This window comes from Myxocyprinus asiaticus, chromosome 42, assembly GCF_019703515.2.
Source record: "Myxocyprinus asiaticus isolate MX2 ecotype Aquarium Trade chromosome 42, UBuf_Myxa_2, whole genome shotgun sequence".
NCBI classification, from domain to species: Eukaryota; Metazoa; Chordata; class Actinopteri; order Cypriniformes; family Catostomidae; genus Myxocyprinus; species Myxocyprinus asiaticus.
In genome coordinates, this window is record NC_059385.1 from 27,711,158 (window position 1) to 27,731,225 (window position 20,068).

At 37.9% G+C, this 20,068-nt stretch overlaps 2 protein-coding genes across 7 annotated transcripts; one reads left to right on the plus strand and one right to left on the minus strand.

Annotated features, from left to right (window-relative positions):
• Positions 1 to 12: 12 nt before the first annotated feature.
• LOC127432355 (COP9 signalosome complex subunit 4) lies at positions 13 to 14,642 on the plus strand. Of its 6 annotated transcripts, none has more exons than XM_051683323.1 (11): positions 13 to 97; positions 1,099 to 1,178; positions 2,373 to 2,524; positions 2,621 to 2,724; positions 2,825 to 2,978; positions 8,268 to 8,418; positions 8,852 to 9,022; positions 13,206 to 13,321; positions 13,489 to 13,554; positions 13,717 to 13,801; positions 13,881 to 14,641. In XM_051683323.1, exons 1-11 carry the CDS (start codon positions 24 to 26, stop codon positions 14,012 to 14,014), a joined length of 1,287 nt encoding a protein of 428 aa, XP_051539283.1. In that variant the 5' UTR covers positions 13 to 23; the 3' UTR covers positions 14,015 to 14,641. The 6 variants fall into 6 exon arrangements, with proteins under 6 accessions (XP_051539283.1, XP_051539284.1, XP_051539289.1 ...); XM_051683326.1 differs by lacking the exon at positions 13 to 97 and adding an exon at positions 182 to 219 and having other exon boundaries at positions 13,881 to 14,640; XM_051683324.1 differs by lacking the exon at positions 13,489 to 13,554 and having other exon boundaries at positions 13,881 to 14,640.
• Positions 14,643 to 15,271: 629 nt separating this feature from the next.
• On the minus strand, positions 15,272 to 17,168 carry LOC127432686 (SOSS complex subunit C-like). Its single transcript, XM_051684041.1, is given in 2 exon segments — positions 15,272 to 15,828; positions 17,058 to 17,168. Coding segments are annotated over 2 exon segments (207 nt in total). The 3' UTR covers positions 15,272 to 15,732.
• Positions 17,169 to 20,068: the final 2,900 nt, after the last annotated feature.

Sequence of the window (20,068 nt, forward strand, 5' to 3'; positions counted from 1 at the left end):
ATGTTGACTGACTGCAGAGGAAAATGGCGACCGGTGTGAGGCAGGAGCTCGCACAGCTGATGAACTCTAGTGGATCACATAAAGATCTGGCGGGGAAGTATGTTTATTCAAGACATTTACTAATATTGTCGGTTAATATGTGTTTATTGCATAGAAGTATCCTTGTTTTGTTTTTCCTGAATGCCAGATATGCAGCAGCAGAGGCTAACAGTAGCCAACGTGAGGATGTGCACTGAACACATGAAGTGTTACTCTACCTGTCAACATGCAAACATTAGTTAAGAGGTTACAACTTTGTAACAGTCGATCACTCAAATAAGCTAAAGTTTCGAGTGTTTAACATGACACATACAAAAAGTTACTACAGATATTGTTGCTATAATTCAAACGGTCAACATAATGTCTTCTAAAACCATGACTTTCTCTTTTCAGTGGAACACAAAAGGAGTTATTTATAACAGAATGTCCAAACTGCTTTTTCTGTACAATGAATAGAGACCACGGCTGTCAAGCAAGACTTTCTCTGAATAACAAAGTTTTCAGTTTGTTACTCACACAAAGCTATTTTATGAAGACTTGGAATATAGCGGACAAGTCATATGGACTACTTTTATGGTGCATTTATTGTCATTTCTGGAGCTCGAAAGCCCCGTCCACTTAATTTCTGGAACAGAGCAGCCTGGACATTCAGTTAAACTTCTCCTTTTGGTGTTTCACTGAAAAAAAGAAAGTCATGCAGGTTTGGAATGAAATTAGGGTGAGTAAATATTGACAGAAGTTTTGTTTAACTATCCATTTAATAAATAATGCTTATTGATTATTAAAAATTAAGCATTATATTACTGTCATTTTTTTTTTAGCATTTTAACTATTTTAATTAATGTTTATATAAAGTATTAGTAATCTTACATTAATGCATTTTTATTTTACAAATGGGTAAATGTTTATAAGGCATTAGTAATGCAGTAATGCTATTATCAATCGAAAAAGCACTGATCTACTGATTCAAAAGTTTGTGCGAAGTGAATGGTGGTGTATTGATGTGTAATAAACATCTGTCATTCATTTCCTCATGAAAACTGTGCAATATTCTTACAGATATCGTCAAATATTAGAAAAGGCTCTTCAGTTTACCAGTGCAGAACAACTTGAGGCACTGAAAGCATTTGTTGAAGCCAGTAAGTACACTAATATTAAAGTACACTAGTCAACTTTTTCGAGGCCTTGATTCCATAAGTACCCATTTGTTTTAATTATTTAATTAGGAGTTACAAACCAAACTCATGAACTAAGCTATGAAAAAAAAGCACAGGTGAATCACAACTTTACAACCTTTGATTTGAAGAACAAAAGCATATGATAATAGGAAGAAAAGACCAAGGCACAAGACTTTGTAATTCATACAATGCAAGCGAATGGTGACCAGAACTGTGAAGGTCCGAAAGGCAGTATAAAAGTAATCCATGAGACTCCAGTGGTTAAATCCATATCTTCTGAAGCAGTATGATAGGTGTGAGTGAGAAACAGATCAGAGGACTTAAATATTGATCTGTTTCTCACCCACACACATATTGCTTCAGAAGATATGGATTTAACCACTGGAGTCTTATGCATTACTTTTATACTGCCTTTTGGACCTTCATAGTTCTGGTCACCATTCACTTGCATTGTATGAACCAAAAGAGCTGAAATATTCTCCTAAAAAGGAGAGTTTGTGTTCTGCAGAAGAAAGGCATACACATCTGGGATGACGTGAGGGTGAGTAAATGATGAGAGAATTTTTATTTTTGGGTGAACTATCCCTTTAACATCTTTATGAGGTAATGAACTTTAATCCAATCCAATGTAATTGAACCAGAAACGACAGAAGGTTATTGCAAAATATTCAGTTATATACAAATAAATAAATTGTTCGAGAGTGTAGGGTGACCCGCTCGCATCATTTGCAATGCTTCATGGGAGTGAGCAGTCGCTGCGGAGGTCTTTTGCTGTAGTTTCTGTTTCCATGCTAACAGCGACTCCTCTGATTGGTGGATTTCTCATCAGGATTATGGGTAGTGTAGTTCTTCACCAGAAATTCAGCTATTTTTTTAAAAATGAAGTTGAAAACACATTGAACTGTTGCTTCTGCATCTAGCATGCATTTACTAGATGTAGAAATAACCTCGGAGCTCATTGTAGGTTTTAGGTTTATATGCTATGGCTAAAAAATGTATTTCTCTATGGAGAAAATGAATGGGATTTTTACATCGGGAAGCCTACTGTTGCACTTTATATAAATAGAATACAATTAACACAGTATAAGAACATAATACTTTATGGTTGTGGTGTGTGTAAAACGATGATCTTCCTTATTTCGCACACTTGCACAGTGATCAATGAGAATGTGAGCCTGGTGATATCCAGACAGCTGTTGACTGACTTTTGCACACACCTTCCAAACCTACCAGATGGCACAGCAAAAGCCGTTTGCCATTTTACCCTGGAGAAGATTCAGCCTAGAGTCATCTCATTTGAAGAACAGGTAGGTGTTACATCAAATGAAGAATACATGCAGAGGGTGTGCTACAAATAATCATTGACTGTCACTATGAACATTTCCCATCCTACCCTTTTTAAGGTGGCTTCAATCAGACAGCATCTAGCCACAATCTATGAGAAAGAGGAGGACTGGCGTAATGCTGCCCAGGTGCTTGTGGGTATCCCCCTGGAGACGGGTCAAAAGTAAGCAGACTTTTTTGGGAGCAAGTTGAAACTCGGCATTAGCATGTCATCAGCTGGTAATTCTGTTTCTGTCTCATTGATTTTACTTTCTTATTAATAGACAGTACAATGTGGACTACAAGTTGGACACCTACCTAAAAATCGCCCGTCTGTATTTGGAGGACGATGACCCCGTTCAAGCAGAGGCCTACATCAATCGAGCCTCTTTGCTGCAGAATGAATCCACCAATGAACAGTTGCAGATTCACTACAAGGTGCACCATGAATTAAGCAAATGTTTTATCATTGGTAGGGCTGCAGCTATCAGTTATTTTAGTAATCGAGTATTCTACCGGTTATTCCATCGATCAATCGAGTAATCGGATAAGAAATACTTTTGCCTTCTTAAAGAGCAATAGTAAATATACAAAAGAGAAAAGACAGGTCTCTTAAAATGAACAACTAATTGGATTTAGAAAACCCTAAATTTGTATTGCTTAAATTGCATATAATAATTTTATCTGTCAAAACTAAACCCATTTAGTCCATTTAAGTGCCATATTACATTCTGGGTTTTAAAGAAAACATTTTCTGAAATGCAAAAACAAATAAATACAAAAATTAAGTCATTTCAAATTCCTTTAACCTAAACACAACCAATTTAAATAATAATAAATAATAATAATAATATTAATTTAAACATAAACATTGCTTAATTTGGTGCAACTTAACTTTCAGAACTACAAGTTTCAACCTAACTACAGCTCAGGCATAACTTAAGCCTTTACTGTCTTCTTGGAAGGCTTTGTGGCATTTGTAGGAGGCAAAAAAAAAAGAAAAAAAGAAGAGAGTTCTGGCAGGATCGTATCTCCTGGATGAGGTAGATATGGTGTGTGTGCGTGCATGCATGCATGTGTGCGTAGGACTTTAAAGGAGCATATGGTGGTTGCAATGAAGAAACGTGAGCATATCAACATGCTCAGAGCTGAGGCTTGCTCTGCCATTGATGCAATGTTTCCTGCTGCAGAAAACATATGCTATGATGGCTTGGATGTTGCCGGGATACAGAGCAAGGACTTTGCCAGCTTTGCCAATGTTGGATAGTGTGCTGCATTTGTTTTCCACCATTACAGCGGATTCTCCTTTTTGGACAGGACCTCCATCTGCACAGTTTGGATTAACTGTTGCTCCTCATCCTCTTCATCACTGGTGCTGGAGTCTGAAGATGATCCCATTATATTGTCGAGGAACGATGTTGCACCCTTGACATGCGTTACTGGGTTGCCTTGTGCTGTGCTGGAGGCTCCATTTTCACTTTCGTTGGGCTGTGCAAGGTCCGCCCACTGGTCCAAGGATGGCAGCCAATGGCGCGGTAGAAGGGTATCTGTGTGTTACTGTTTTTCATTTTACACAACACTACAAGATTAAATTAAATACATTTCCTTATATGTATTCTTTATTTTATCTGACTCCAATAATGAAAAAAGGTTTAAATGAAGTTTGTTAATCATTAAATTTTGGTGAATGTTTGAATATTCTGTTTAACACTTTACATTCTACACTCTTTCACTCTTTCATTCCACACTTTGAGTCTCGCATCAGCCGGTTATACGATCTCATAATCACAAATTCGTCAGTCTTGTTCATTAGACAGAGGCGAGTGACTAATATCCTAGACGGCTGTACTCCACTTTGCTCACTCTAGAATATATTATCTAGTCCCCATAGATCTGAACACACTTAATTAAGGTAAGACTATATCTAACCAGAGGTCATGACCATTACCATAGAACTAAGCTGACCAACTTAACTTCTTCTAATGGTAACTTTGTATAATTATGCCATGGTTTCCCACGTACACTTATAATATTACAATAATCAGAGGTTGAGGCTCACCCCTATTTAGATTGGTCTGACAACACCTTGTAGTCGGAGCTCTAAAACATCAGTCGGTGTGCCCCTCTGCTCCACCGAAGCTGTATTTTAGTCTGTTACTAACCTGAGCATAGATTTGTGGTATTATGGACTTAACGTAATCTACTAGAGTTAATAACACAAGGTCAATTAGAATAATTTTAAACATATCAATTTATTAACCAGGTAACAAAACAATAATTAAAAATCCAATTCAAAGAATAAAATCATTAGCCAATCACATAAAATATCAACAATTCAGAGATCAAGGAATTTAAGAATATTTACCTGGCAATGAAAACTACACACAGCGATCGTGCGGGAGATCTGTCTACAGATTCCCCGAGCTTCTTGCCAACTTTCTTTGAATACCCAGACAGAATAAACATTATGTACCAAATGGTATTATCTTTTGAACAATGAGAATTTGGGGGTGAATGGATTCTTGACTTCCTGGGGTTTAACCTTTTAACATACAGGAGATCATTTAAATTGTAGGTCAAGGAGTGGGATAGACCTCCAGAATTATGCAGTATTTGGCAAAGACCTTATAACTTTGTTACCATTAGTTTTATCAACATGGGAAGACCACTATACTTGTCTTAAATGATATCAAAACACATACAGTTGCATTCTTTGTTTTCATGGTATTTGTTATATTTTACATATAAATCTTGTGTCTTTGTGTTGGTCCAGAGCTGATGAAGGGGAGAAGGGAGAGAGAGAAGAGGGGGCAGCAAGGTGATTTGCAATTTATCACACTGTGGTGATATTCAGGTGAAGATTTCAGCTTTGTAAAACAATGCAAAGGCGATTTGCAATTTATCACACGTGGCGATATTCAGGTGTAGATTTCAGCTTTTGTGAGAGAGTTCTATGACGTTGATTCTCGCAGAGTTCTTTGACTTTTACCGGAAATGGCGCCTTTTGGGTGTAGACATCCTGGTGCCAGCCTTACCGCTGCTACACTTCCTTTTTGGCAGCAAGTGCCATGGCTTGTACTGTGCTTTGGACCTTGAATGCTTTGTCAGCAGGCAAGAAGTTAACTTTTCTAAACCTGGGATCCAAAACAACAGCAATCAGGACTGTTTAGAGATTCAGGTTGAAACACGGATAGTCCTTGCCATCTTGCTGTGATCTGTTCTGCCACATGAGCCTGGTATGACCTTACTGGTGCAGTCTCAAAAACTGAACTTTGCATGGACTTCTTAAGGCTTTCCACTAGCTGTGGAAGTGCAGAGAGGGTAACATATTGTTGCCCACTCAGAAATACCGTAGCTCCTTCAAATGGCTCAAGGGCCTGGTTCAGCTCCTCAATCAGGTTCCACTGTTCAGGTTTAAGATCAAGATCAAGAAGTGGTATTTTCCTCTCGGAGTCACTGCTGGGTCCAAGAGTGCAGCAGTCACTAGCCATTTTTGTTCCAGAAGCCTGGATAACATGTGATCTTGAACCAGCATGTGTTGTGGTGTGCCCATTTGCTGCTGCTTATCCTTTAGCTTAGTGCATGTCAGCTCACTCTTTTTTTTTTTTTCATTTTCTCCCCTTTTTCTCCCAATTTGGAATGCCCAATTCCCAATGTGCTCACCAGGCGTAGTGACTCGCCTCAATCCAGGTGGCAGAGGACGAATCTCAGTTGCCGTCGCGTCTGAGACCGTCAACCCGCGCATCTTATCATGTGGCTTGTTGAGTGCGTTACCGCGGAGATATAGCACGTGTGGAGGCTTCACGCCATTCTACCGCGGCATCCACACACAACTCACCACGCGCCCCACCGAAAGCAAACCACATTATAGCGATCATGAGGAGGTTACCTCGTGTGACTCTACCCTCCCTAGCAATCGGGCCAATTTGGTTGCTTAGGAGACCCGGCTGAAGTCACTCAGCACTCCCTGGGATTCGAACTAACAAACTCCAGGGGTGGTAGCCAGCGTCTTTACCACTGAGCTACCCAGGCCCCAGCTCACTCCTTTTAAAATGTTCGACAAGGCATCTTAGAGCAGCCACACACTTGGAGATAGTTTGGTGGTTCTTCAGAGTGCTTTGCACAGCCAAGTTCAGGGTGTGACCTGCACATTGCACTGATGCCCATCCATGCTTTTCTGCCAAAATCTTCACCGCTGCTATGACATTAGCACCGTTGTCGTGGACAACAGTATTGATTTTCTATGGTAGAATGTTGAATTTGGAATTAACATCCTCAAGCCACTCTGCAATATTTGCAGCCATGTGTCTCTCTTCAAGGGGCATCATTGTCAGGCTGTGGGACTCCATTTCCCAATCCTCCCCAAGAAAGTGACACATCACCCCCAGATATGCCTCTGTAGCACAGCCTGTCCAAATGTCGGTTGTGAGTGCAATGCTGTCAGTCTCCTTTATGGTGTTCTTCAACTTGTCCATCATTTTCATGAAGTAGGTTCTTGAAGGAAGCGTGTACCTGGGATTGAAAGTGAAAATCATCCTTTGAAAGCCTTCATCCTCCACCATGGACAGTGGGCGCATGTCGGTGACAGTCATGTTCAAAATGCTGTCTGTGAACTCAGCTGCTTGCTCAACTGAACATGGTGCAGCTGTCCACACAAAGCTGTCCAAATGACACTGTGATTTACTGAAAAAGAGGTGAAATAATAATTATTATTGATATTTATTACTAGGCCTAAATATCATACTATGTAAGGTCATAAGACTGGCTAATGTACATTAATTTACTATGTTGAAGGGTTGCCCTACACCTATTGACCCTACTCACTGCAATCAAATAAACTGAATATATCTGCTGTATTGGATTGGTGCATTTTAGGCTCCAATTTCTACTTACACCACCTGATATTTTGCTTTCTGGGGTATTTTATGCATCACTGTGAGGGGAGTATGTGTGTGTGTGTGTGTGTGTGTGTGTGTGTCTGTGTGTGTGTGTCTGTGTGTGTGAAATGTTCATAATAACAACATGATTGAAGCTCAGGCTTTCACACATTGACTGCAGCATTTTATTTTCTGTGGTTATTTTCTTGAGCAAAACTTAGCTAACTTAGGGACATCATAACTAGCCAACATACTGATTTGTGTTCATAACTAGCCATTACATATAGCCATAATTAATGCATATTCTGCACTAGCCTTCATCCCAACTAGCAATCATACTGAAATGCTAACGTTAATGTTACCTTGTGTCGGGTCCGCTCTGTGGACTGGATGCGTTGACTGGATGCATTCTGCTGAGATGTTGAAGCATTGACGTCATGCTATTGTGGTAGGCAAGTTCGGTTTTACAATAGACACACTGTACAGAGTTTTCTTTTTTTTTCAGCTTAAAATGATCCCAAACTTTGGACGCTTTCTGTCGTTTTCTCTGGCCTGTCTCTTCGCCTCGCTCCTCGCTATTTTCTCTCCCTTTCTCCATTTTGCAATCCGCGCCATCAAATCACATCTACCTCACGTATACACAGCATAAGCGCGTTGTACAACAGTAATAATCATCTGTGCGAAACAGTGATCACTGTGCAGGACGGATTAGACGAAGCTTGCATCGATGATTTTTAGTAATCGAGTTACTCGAGTTTCTCGAGGAATCGTTTCAGCCCTAATCACTGAGAATGTTTGGCTGCTTGAACATCATTGTGAAACTGTAACTGTATTTCATCATGTCTCACAGGTCTGTTACGCCAGAGTTCTAGACTTTCGGAGGAAGTTCATTGAGGCAGCTCAACGCTACAACGAGCTTTCTTACAAATCCATCGTCCATGAGACCGAACGGCTGGAGGCATTGAAGCATGCCCTTCATTGCACTATACTTGCCTCTGCAGGTACTGTTAGTATATTACACCACTAATGTGAGGCCGCTGGACTGTGCAAAGTCAACATGAAATCAAAATTAACCCTGAATATGTTCCTGGTTTTATTGTGCACACAGTACATGTTAATCCAAAGGAAGAAATAACCTTTCATTGAAATGAATTTTGCTCCGCCTCTGAAATGACTTCCCTTTTTCACTGACGTCACCTAGGCTATTGTAAAATGTTAACCAATGGTTCAGTAACTATTAAGACATTGTTCTAAAATCTTTCCAATTGTTATTGCAGTAATTTAATTCAGGTTAACATTAATGTAACATATTGTATTGCCTCAAAAATGTCACGTTATGGTAGTAAAATGGGTTGTAAATGCTGTTTCAGGTTGACTTTATTCAACTTTATAAATGGTCACATTATCTAATCAGTACTTCATCATGATAAACAGGTCAGCAGCGCTCTCGTATGTTGGCGACACTGTTCAAGGATGAGCGCTGTCAGCAGCTGGCTGCTTATGGCATCCTGGAGAAGATGTACCTGGATCGCATCATCAGAGGAAACCAGCTGCAGGAGTTTGCTGCCATGCTGATGCCACACCAGAAAGCCACCACAGCAGATGGTATTCACATGTACTGGGAATAGGAATGCTTATTACTTTAGTAAGGGAGACCGGGGCAATTGTAGCATTACATTTTCCTTCATAACTCACAGACTATTACACATTTACCTGCCATCTTTTGATATGGTATAAGAAACACATATACTGTATATATGTGGCAAATGTAACAGTACCATCAGTAGATATAATAAGATCATAATATTGAATTTAACACAAGAAGTATTATGGTAGCCCCTGTTACAGCGTACAAGCTGTACAAACAGTGTTGGGGGCAATTGAAAAATAAATGACTGTGTATTAATCCACTATCACAAATAAGAACACACCTTAATGTTCAGGGTTCCTCACTATTTTTTACCAATGAATTTTCATGACGTTTCCAGATGTTCTGCTTAATGGATAAGGATTTTTAATAATAAATTAAAAGAGATCACACTTAAAAAGAGCACTTTCTAGCTGATGAAATATTTTAGAGCTGAGCATAACTTGTAAATCATATTCAATAGATATTTCCAAAACATAATTTTAAAATGATATTTCCAGTTTTTCATCCTTGTTGAAACTCTGTATGTAGTAATATAGTAAATATTATTGCTGAATAGTTTTCACCATTATACTGTACTAATTCTGTTACTGTCAGGAATAATATTTGTTTAAAGTCTATGTGGGACATACTTTATAATTAATAATATAACTAAATTCTTTTTATGGAAATATATTGATTAGCTGATGAGTCTTCAATTGGATACTGTGATTAAATGATCTTGTATGGTAGCTACCAGCAACAGCGTAATAATCTGTCATTCATGTTAACTTTTAAGCGACAACCTGGAGATGAAAGAAATATTAAGATGTAAAGATTTTTACACTGAAGAAAAACAATTATGTGTTGGATTTACCTAAAATATATTCATAGCATTTTTGCATCATGCTTTTATTTTTTTCCTCTCCTTTTCTCCCCAATTTGGAATGCCCAATTCCCAATGTGCTCTAAGTCCTTGTGGTGGCGTAGTGATTCACCTCAGTCTGGTTGGTGGAGGACGAATCTCAGTTGCCTCCGCGTCTGAGACCGTCAATCCGTGCATCTTATCACGTGGCTTGTTGAGCGCGTTACTGCGGAGACTTAGCGCGTGTGTAGGCTTCACGCTATTCTCTGCGGCATCCACGAACAACTCACCACGCGCCCCACCGAGAGCGAGAACCACACATTATAGTGACCACGAGGAAGTTACCCCATGTGACTCTACCCTCCCTAGCAACCGGGCCAATTTGGTTGCTTAGGAGACCTGGCTGGAGTCACTCAGCACGCCCTGGATTAGAACTTGCAACTCCAGGTGTGGTAGTCAGCGTCAATACACGCTGAGCTACCCAGGCATCATGCTTTTTATAAACAAATAGATATAAACAAATGTGTTAGTTTATTCAACTTTATTTACTTAAATATGCATGTCACACAATTGAGATTTAGCAACTAATAGCAAGTTGTTTTTAAATTACAATTTTTATCACTGTTTCTACTTAATTTACTTGGCTCTAAAGAAAATAATAACGGAAGTCAGGGATTGAACTTAATTCCCCAAAGAAGCGCACATAAAGCTGCACTACAGCTATGCATAATAACATGCTCAAGAAAAAAGTTAATAGATTGAACAGGATCCAAGTTGTCTAAGAATTTAACACTAATCACCCTAATGGTGACTTTACACAAAACAGCTATTTACAGTAAAACAACATCAGTAATACTAAGAATAGCTAACATCTCTATAAATTCTTAAAAACTAATTAAAAACATGCACACATAAGTTCCTGTTGACCAAACAAACATGCTTAAATTATTCAAGCACAAGGGCTTATGGGTATTCCCCACAACCTCAATTCTGTACTTGATTGTTTGAGTTCGTAGTACTTAAAACCTTAATTTTATGGATTTGTAAGCTAAAGAAGTTCATGGAACTCACGATTATTCATTTACTTTATCAAACTCTTAATTTCACCTTAAAATTGATATTTTGTGTTGTACACATGAATGAAAATTTAGTAAAGATAAAAATGTTATGTATGTTTCTGAGAAGCTATTTATTTGTTATTTTATGTTATTGTTGTTGAGCCAACAAATCTTATGTTTCAGTGTAGACAGCAGAAGAAAAATATTGCACCTTGAAAATTAAGAAGAAAAAAATATATCTCAAAATCAGTTTTTTGTTGGGCTGGCAACCGATTAATTTTTTTATTGAATTGATTAAAAGATATGCTGTTTAATTAATTGAATTCATCTCAATTAATTGCATCAATATTTGCTGAAGATAATTCAATATATAATAATCAAATTAAATCATTCAAAGACATTTAAATCATTGTGGTAGACGAGTAAAGCTTTTGGAACGTTTCACTGTGGTTGTCGCGTTTCATTCGTTGTTCTGTTTTCACCATCTCTAGCCATAAACAGCACATTTTTAGGATGCTTTTTTTAAGTTAAATATTGTTTGTACTTTTTAACTTTTTAACTTTTTTTCACAATTCCTGACATTTAATCATAGAAAACATTCCCTGTCTTAGGTCAGTCAGAATCACAACTTTATGTTAAGAATGTGAAATGTCAGAATAATAGTAGAGAGAATTATTTATTTCAGCTTTTATTTCTTTCATCACATTCCCAGTAGGTAAGAAGTTTACATGCACTTTGTTATGTTTTTGGTAGCATTGCCATTAAATTGTTTAACTTTGGTCAGACATTTTGGGAAGCCTTCCACAAGCTGCTGGAATTTTGGCCCATTCCTCCAGACAGAACTGGTGTAACTGAGTCAGGTTTGTAGGCCTCCTTGCTCGCATATGCTTTTTTAGTTCTGCCCACACATTTTCTATCAGATTGAAATCAGGGGTTTGTGATGGCCACTCCAATACCTTGACTTTGTTGTCCTTAAGCCATTTTTCTACAACTTTGGAGGTATGCTTGGGGTCATTGTCCATTTGGAAGACCCATTTGCGAACGAGATTTAACTTCATGGCTGATGTCTTGAGATGTTGCTTCAATATATATCCACATAATTTTCCTTCCTCATGATGCTATCTGTTTTGTGAAGTGCACCAGTCCCTCCTGCAGCAAAGCACCCCCACAACATAATGCTGCCACCCCCATGCTTCACGGTTGGGATGGTGTTCTTCGGCTTGCAAGCCTCACCCTTTTTCCTGCAAACAAAAGGATGGTCATTATGGCCAAAAAGTTCCATTTTGTTCAAACAGACCAGAGGAAATTTCTCCAAAAATTAAGTTCTTTGTCCACATGTGCACTTGAAAACTGTAGTCTGGCTTTTTTATGGTGGTTTTGGAGCAGTGGTTTCTTCCTTGCTGAGCAGCCTTAGGTTATGTTGATATAGGACTCGTTTTACTGTGGATATAGATACATGTCTACCTGTTTCCTCCAGCATCTTCACAAGGTCCTTTGCTGTTGTTCTGGGATTGATGTGCACTTTTCACACCAAACTACGTTCATCTCTAGGAGACAGAATTCATCTCATTCCTGAGTGGTATGATGGCTGCGTGGTCACATGGTGTTTATACTTGCATACTATTGTTTGAACAGATGAACGTGGTACCTTCAGGCGTTTGGAAATTGCTCCCAAGGATGAACCAGACTTGTGGAGGTCCACAATTTTTTTTCTGAGGTCTTGGCTAATTTTATTTTATTTTCCCATGATGTCAAGCAAAAAGGCACTGAGTTTGAAGGTAGGCCTTAAAATACATCCACAGGTTCACCTCCAATTCAGTACATCTCCTATCAGAAGCTAATTGTCTAAAGGCTTGACATAATTTTTTTGGAATTTTTCAAGCTGGTTAACTTAGTTAACTTAGTATATGTAAACTTCTGACCCACTTGAATTGTGATATAGTCAATTAAATGTGAAACAATCTGTCTGTAAACAGTTGTTGGAAAAATTACTTGTCATGCACAAAGTAGATGTCCTAAACGACTTGCCAAAACTATAGTTTGCTAATATGAAATCTGTGGAGTGGTTAAAAAATGAGTTTTAATGACTTCAACCTAAGTGTATGTAAACATCTGACTTCAACTGTACATATTTGTGGTCAAAGAAATGTAGTGTTGCAATTGCCCCCAGTCCTTATATAATAGTAGGAGTGATTGGTCTTTGCTGGGAAAGTCAATGACCAATACATCTATTTTCAGGTTCAAGCATCCTAGACCGAGCAGTTATTGAGCACAACCTGCTCTCTGCTAGCAAACTTTACAATAACATCACTTTTGAAGAGTTAGGAGCACTTTTGGAGATTCCCCCTGCAAAGGTACACTGTGTTGTCTTTGAATTTGTGATCTTGATTTATCCTTTTGCCAATTTTTTGCGTGGCCAAAAATGTATTGGTGGTGTTTGCGAAGCCAAGCATCACTATTACTTTGGCTTATTTGAAATGAACTAACGTGTACAAGTCGTCCCGCACCGTTTTTGTTACAGACACGAATGATACCTCAAATCATGCGGCTTGAGGAGAGGTGTGCTAATACTTTTCAAAGCGATATGGTAATTTTCACTTGGGCAAAAAATTTTTATAGACTTGCATTGAGGGACCAAGAACCAAAATGTGAAAATATACTTGATTAGCTTCTGTTTGTCAAAGAATGGAAAGCTACAAAATAATTATTTGGTTCTCATGTACCTACAAATATCCTTGTCTCTTTACAGGCAGAAAAGATTGCCTCACAAATGATTACAGAGGGTCGCATGAATGGGTTCATTGACCAGATAGACGGCATTGTCCATTTTGAAAGTATGTTTGGTTTTTGAATGACTATATAGGCAGCATTTCTAACCATTGTAAGAGACTTATGATGTCTTATTTCCATCAGCGCGAGAGCCATTGCCCACCTGGGACAAGCAGATTCAATCGCTGTGCTTCCAGGTGAACAACCTGCTGGAGAAGATCAGTCAGGCAGCACCAGAATGGACGGCACAAGCTATCGAGGCCCAGATGACCCAATAAATACCCTAGAGACGCTACTGTCTACACGCTCAACTCCAAAACCATGCCCTTTCCCTTTTCGTTCATCAGAATTAAGGGCACTATGAAAGGACTATTGAATTTAGCATTGATTCAGTTGAACTTGGCACATTTATGCTAATGCCGTATTAGGTTTGACCATCTGCGTTGTGAAGTTGATGTTTTCAGACTTAATCTGTGAGAATCTCATGCCTAATCAACTTTTAAAAAATGTCTTTGTCTCCATTTCTGTTGGTTTTGAACACAATCAAATGAAACCTTGAGTGTTTAATTTTTCAATGTTAAAAGAAATGTTAACCCAAAATTTCAAAATCTTACTATTATTCAGTATTAAATTACAATAATATAATATTTAAGTTGACCCCCCCTGTGTTTCATTGTTTTATAGCAATAAATTTATACTCTTTTGAAGTGAAAGAGGTCTGAGTTTGAAAAACGACTCGTGTAAACATCCTACAGATTAATTTATCCTTTCTTTCTATTGGCAGTAGACCATGGGCAAAACCAAACTAATTTTAGTCAAAAGGAATCACCTACTAATTTTTTTTAATTTTTTATATATGTTAATATCTCAATAAAAAATGTTTGTCCAAATTGTGCAGTCCTAGTGCACGATTACTTTGTCTTCAGTAAACAGTGTTCAGCAGTAAAAATAACCATTAAATCATATTTACATATCAAATCTTAAAGGATTAGCTCACCCCAAAATGAAAATTCTTATAATTTACTCACTCTCATGCCATCCCAGATGTGTATGACTTTCTTTCATCTGCTGAAAACAAATTAAGATTTTTAGAAGAATACATACAATGCAAGTGAATGGTGACCAAAACTTTGAAGCTCTTAAAGCATATAAAAGTAATCCAGTGGTTTAATCCATGTCTTCTGAAGCGATGCAGTTGGTTTTGATTGAGAACAGACCAAAATATAACTAATTTTTTCACTGTTCATCGTGCAATGGCAGTCTCTAGACACCATTATGATTTCAAGCTTGATTACACCTTCTAGTGCTTGACGCATGCACAGAGCGCTAGATGGCGCTATACCGATTGGATCGCTTCAGATGACATGGATTAAACCACTGGAGTCGTATGCTGCATTTATGTGCTTTTGGCTTCAAAGTTCTGGCCACCATTCACTTGCATTGTATGGACAAAAAGAGCTGAGATATTCTTCTAAAAATCTTCATTTGTGTTCAGCAGAAGAGTCAAACACATCTGGGATGGCATGAGGGTGAGTAAATGTTAGGAGAATTTTCATTTTTGGGTGAACTATCTCTTTAAAGACACCTAGTATAAAGTGGGTATGAAAGTGGCTACTTTTAGCTACTCCCCAACTCTGTCAATCATGATCTAGCAGTGCAATAATCATATCTAACCACAGGAAGCCACAATACACAGCATGTCTCATACAGTGCATCCTCTATGGATGAAACACTTAATATGAGATTGGAATCAGCTTTTTATTTTTTTTATTTGGGTGAACTATTCCTTTAATAACAAATGTATGAAGTAAAGCACAACACAATAATGGTTAACTTTTATCCATTTTATGAACAATCATGAAAAAATATTGACTGGCAACAATCTAAAAATGCAAAAAAATACATTAAAAATGTAGTCTAACACACAAAGACTCCAGTAAATGCAAACAGCATGTTTGTGCAACACAGTGATACAGTCCTTTAAATCTGTGTTCATTTACTCCAGGTCAAGTCTTGGTAACACAGGCAGTATAAGGTTACCAAAGGAGGAATCCTAAGTGATGAAGAAGCCCGATTAGTGTGCATGTGCATGCTGAAACCAAAACAGAGAGAAATACTCATATGACACATATTATCAAAAACAGGTAAACATCGAGACTTCTAACAGGATGCATAATGTGAAAAATTACTATTACAATTTGAAGAAAATGTTCAGAACTTCTTAAACTACTTCAAAGAGTTCTCATCAAAAAATCCTCCACGTGCAGCAATGACAGCTTTGCAGATCCTTGGCATTCTAGCAGTCAGTTTGTCCAGATTCTCAGGTGACATTTCACTCCACGCTTCCTGAAGCACTTGCAATAGATGTGGCTGTCTTGTCGGGCACTTCTCACACACCTTACAGTCTAGCGGATCCCACAAAAGCTCAATGGGGTTAAGATCCATAACACTCTTTTCCAATGATCCGTTGTCCAATGTCTGTGTTTCTTTGCCCACTCTAACCATTTCTTTTTGTTTTTCCGTTTCAAAAGTGGCTTTTTCTTTACAATTCTTCCCATAAGGCCTGCACCCCTGAGTCTTCTCTTTACTGTTGTACATGAAACTGGTGTTGAGCGGGTAGAATTCAATGAAGCTGTCAGCTGACGACATGTGAGGGGTCTATTTCTCAAACTAGCGACTCTGATGTACTTATCCTCTTGTTTAGTTGTACATCTGGCCTTCCACATCTCTTTCTGTCCTTGTTAGAGCCAGTTGTCCTTTGTCTTTGAAGACTGATGTGTACACCTTTGTATGAAATCTTCAGTTTTTTGGAAATTTCAAGCATTGTACAGCCTTCATTCCTCAAAACAATGATTGACTGACGAGTTTCTTTTTTGCCATTTTTGACCTAATATTGACCTTAAGACATGCCAATCTATTGCATACTGTGGCAACTCAAAAGCAAACACAAAGACAATGTTAAGCTTCTTTTAACGAACCAAATAGCTTTCAACTGTATTTGATATAATGGCAAGTGATTTTCTAGTACCAAATTAGCAATTTAGCATGATTACTCAAGGATAAGGTGTTGGAGTGATGGCTGCTGGAAATGGGGCCTGTCTAGATTTGATCAAAAATGACTTTTTTCAAATAGTGATGGTGTTGTTTTTTACATCAGTACTGTCCTGACTATACTTTGTGATCAGTTGAATGCCACTTTGGTGAATTAAAGTACCAATTTCCTTCCAAAACAGCAAAATCTGTACATTATTCCAAACTTTTGACTGCCAGTGTGTGTGTGTATATATATATATATATATAACATATTAAACAGTACCTAGCTCCTGGGTTATTCATAGACTGTCTCTGAATGAGGTGTCTCTTTTCCTTATCCAACTCAGCTAGAATAGCAACCCTGTTTTTGTTCTGAAATCCTATAATGTCATATATCATATTTACAGATATACATAATAGTTAGCATTTTCTGTTAAAACGGTAAACAAAATTAAAATAGTCAATGTAAAGAAAATACTTCAAAATGTGTTGATAAACAATGAATGATTAAAACATGGAGGGGTCAAGGTTTGGCAGATTAGGTAGATGCCGTAATTATATAACCCTATATAACCCCTAATCCCTAATTGATTTATAGAGTTTTGAAAAAGTTGGAAAGATGTGTTAGACACTGGCGCAGTAAATTGGTGCACTGTCATATATTCACCACTAGATGTCGCTGCAAACTAACCAACAATCCCAGCGCACACAAAAGTAACTGAGCTAAATGAGTAATACCAGCCCTGATCTGTCAAAACGATGGACTGTATCTGTTTGGAAAAATTTACAGGGGAAACGCATTTTTGGAAAGAAATTCTGAATAAGTATTTAAAGATATTGATTAAATTTAGATGCAGTCTGCATCAGGCTCTCTGAAGTAGCCTATTTTTTTTATATATATAAAATTACATGAGCATGCACAAACACTGCTCTGTTGTTCATTTAGTGTCTTAAAATAACCATAATATAATATAATATAATATAGGTAACATAGCAGCAATATACAAAATTGGGCCATATTTTAGCATTTATTTACAAACAGAATGGGCTATCGACTAAAGAAATTAATCACGTATTGATTTTACTGACATAACCTTAACTATAAATGGTCGGAAACACTTTAAAGAGCATTTAAGGAATAATTCACCAAAAAATGAAAATTCTCTCATCATTTACTCACCCATCCTAGATGTGTATTACTTTCTTTTTTCTGCAGAACACAAATTAAGATTTTTAGAAGAATATTTAAGCTCTGTAGGTCCATACAATGCAAGTGAATGGTGACCAAAACTTTGAAGCTCAAAAAGCACATAAAGTCAGCATTAAAGTAATCCATATGGCTCCAGTGGTTAAATCCATGCCTTCAGACACAATATGACAGGTGTGGGTGAGATACAGTTCAATATTTAAGTCAATTTTTAATATAAATCTCCACCTTTGACCAGGCCTGCCCAGTAGGTGGCGAAATGCATGAAGAATGCGATTCGCCAAAAAGCAAAAGAAGAATGTGAAAGTGAAAGTAGAGATTTATAGTAAAACAACACTTAAATATTGATCTGTTTCTCACCCACATTTATTATATCGCTTCTGAAGACACGGATTAAACCACTGGAGTCGTATGAATTACATTTATGCTGCCTTTATGTGCTTTTTGGAGCTTCAGAGTTTTAGTCACCATCTAAAGCTCATATAATGTTAATGACTTTGTAATAGTATTACCATTAAGCTGAGTTTTACTTGCACTTCTCACCTGATGATCCGACCGCGAGTCATATCTGCAGTGACGTCATTTCGATCCTCCCCGTCTCTCGCGCTGCTGCCAGTGTTTGAGTTTGAGTGTTGGTTCAGATCCGGCTGTAGTATTAAAGAGCTCTGCTGTCCTGCACACACAGCGCACCAATGTGCATTACTATTACTGTTCATCTCTGGTGAATCAAAGGAGACAGCAATGATCACGAGACCAAAAAATAAACCGTCACACAAACTGGGAACTTAAACATAAATTGAGTTACAGAGCCGTATTTACCTAATATTTTTTTTTTTATTTATTTTATTTTATTTTTTCATATTTTGGAGATGAGTGCATGGAGTTATTATTATTTCTTTTTTGTCTTTTTCATTGCGGTGAGTTCGTGAAGAGCTTTTTTCCTGTATCAAGGACAGAACTACTTTGTTGGCATGAGATTCAGAGAATGGCTTGAAGCGAAAGGAGAGATTTGTTGAAGAATACATTGAAGGGGACTTAAATGCAGAAGATTTCTACCATTTCTATTTATTCTACACAAAGATGAAGACGGTAACTATATGATTTCTTACAGTCTTTCAGACAGGAAAGAGTAGTCTGGACGTGCCCAGTGGAGTTTGCACAAAAATTATCAGCGCGTGACACCATAACAATGACTATCTTTAATAGTAACCAATTGTAACTGCTTTATCTCGGATAGATACTTTGTGACTCATTTATCATTTCTCATCTCATTGGTGTTGTCTTCCCTTTCGCAAGCCACTTGGTTTTATTTTAGTGGCCAGTATAATAGACTTGGGCCAGTTGCCAACTGTCTGGGTCAGACACGCTTTAGACAACTCAAGCCGCTGTCTGGAGTCTCTGGAAGAAGCGACTTAATTAAAACTTCATTAAATGTTCATCCGAACAGTTGCCGCTTCTGCTGCGATAAAAAAGAAACAAATGCAAACGGAGGTGATAGATAGGATCTGTTGTAACTAAAGGACTCCTCTGTCAACTATCCAGAGAATTACAATACCGGCGTTTGATTAAATGCTCATCACTTATCCGGTGAGTTACAAACTTCATAATTTGCTTTGATTTGCAGCATCGAGCTTCAGCAATCAACGAATCAGATACTGCTCGCGTTTAAGATGAGCTTATTACTAACTATTATTGAGTCATGCTTGATAGATGGATGGATGGATGGATATGAAAGACTGATAGATGGATGGATGGATGGATATGAAAGACTGATAGATGGATGGATGGATGGATATGGAAGACTGATAGATGGATGGATGATTTGAAAGACTGATAGATGGATGGATGTGAAAGACTGATAGATGGATGGATGGATGGATATGAAAGACTGATAGATGGATGGATGGATGGATATGAAAGACTGATAGATGGATGGATGGATGGATATGGAAGACTGATAGATGGATGGATGATTTGAAAGACTGATAGATGGATGGATGTGAAAGATGGATGGATGGATATGAAAGACTGATAGATGGATGGATGTGAAAGATGGATCGATGGATATGAAAGACTGATAGCTGGATGGATG

Bases quoted from the DNA above. Each gene is read 5' to 3' on its own strand.
- LOC127432355 (XM_051683323.1), top strand. From the start codon at position 24: ATGGCGACCGGTGTGAGGCAGGAGCTCGCACAGCTGATGAACTCTAGT. The intron at 98-1,098 runs GTATGTTTATTC...ATATTCTTACAG, and splicing joins CATAAAGATCTGGCGGGGAA to ATATCGTCAAATATTAGAAA. The intron at 2,979-8,267 runs GTGCACCATGAA...CATGTCTCACAG, and splicing joins AGTTGCAGATTCACTACAAG to GTCTGTTACGCCAGAGTTCT.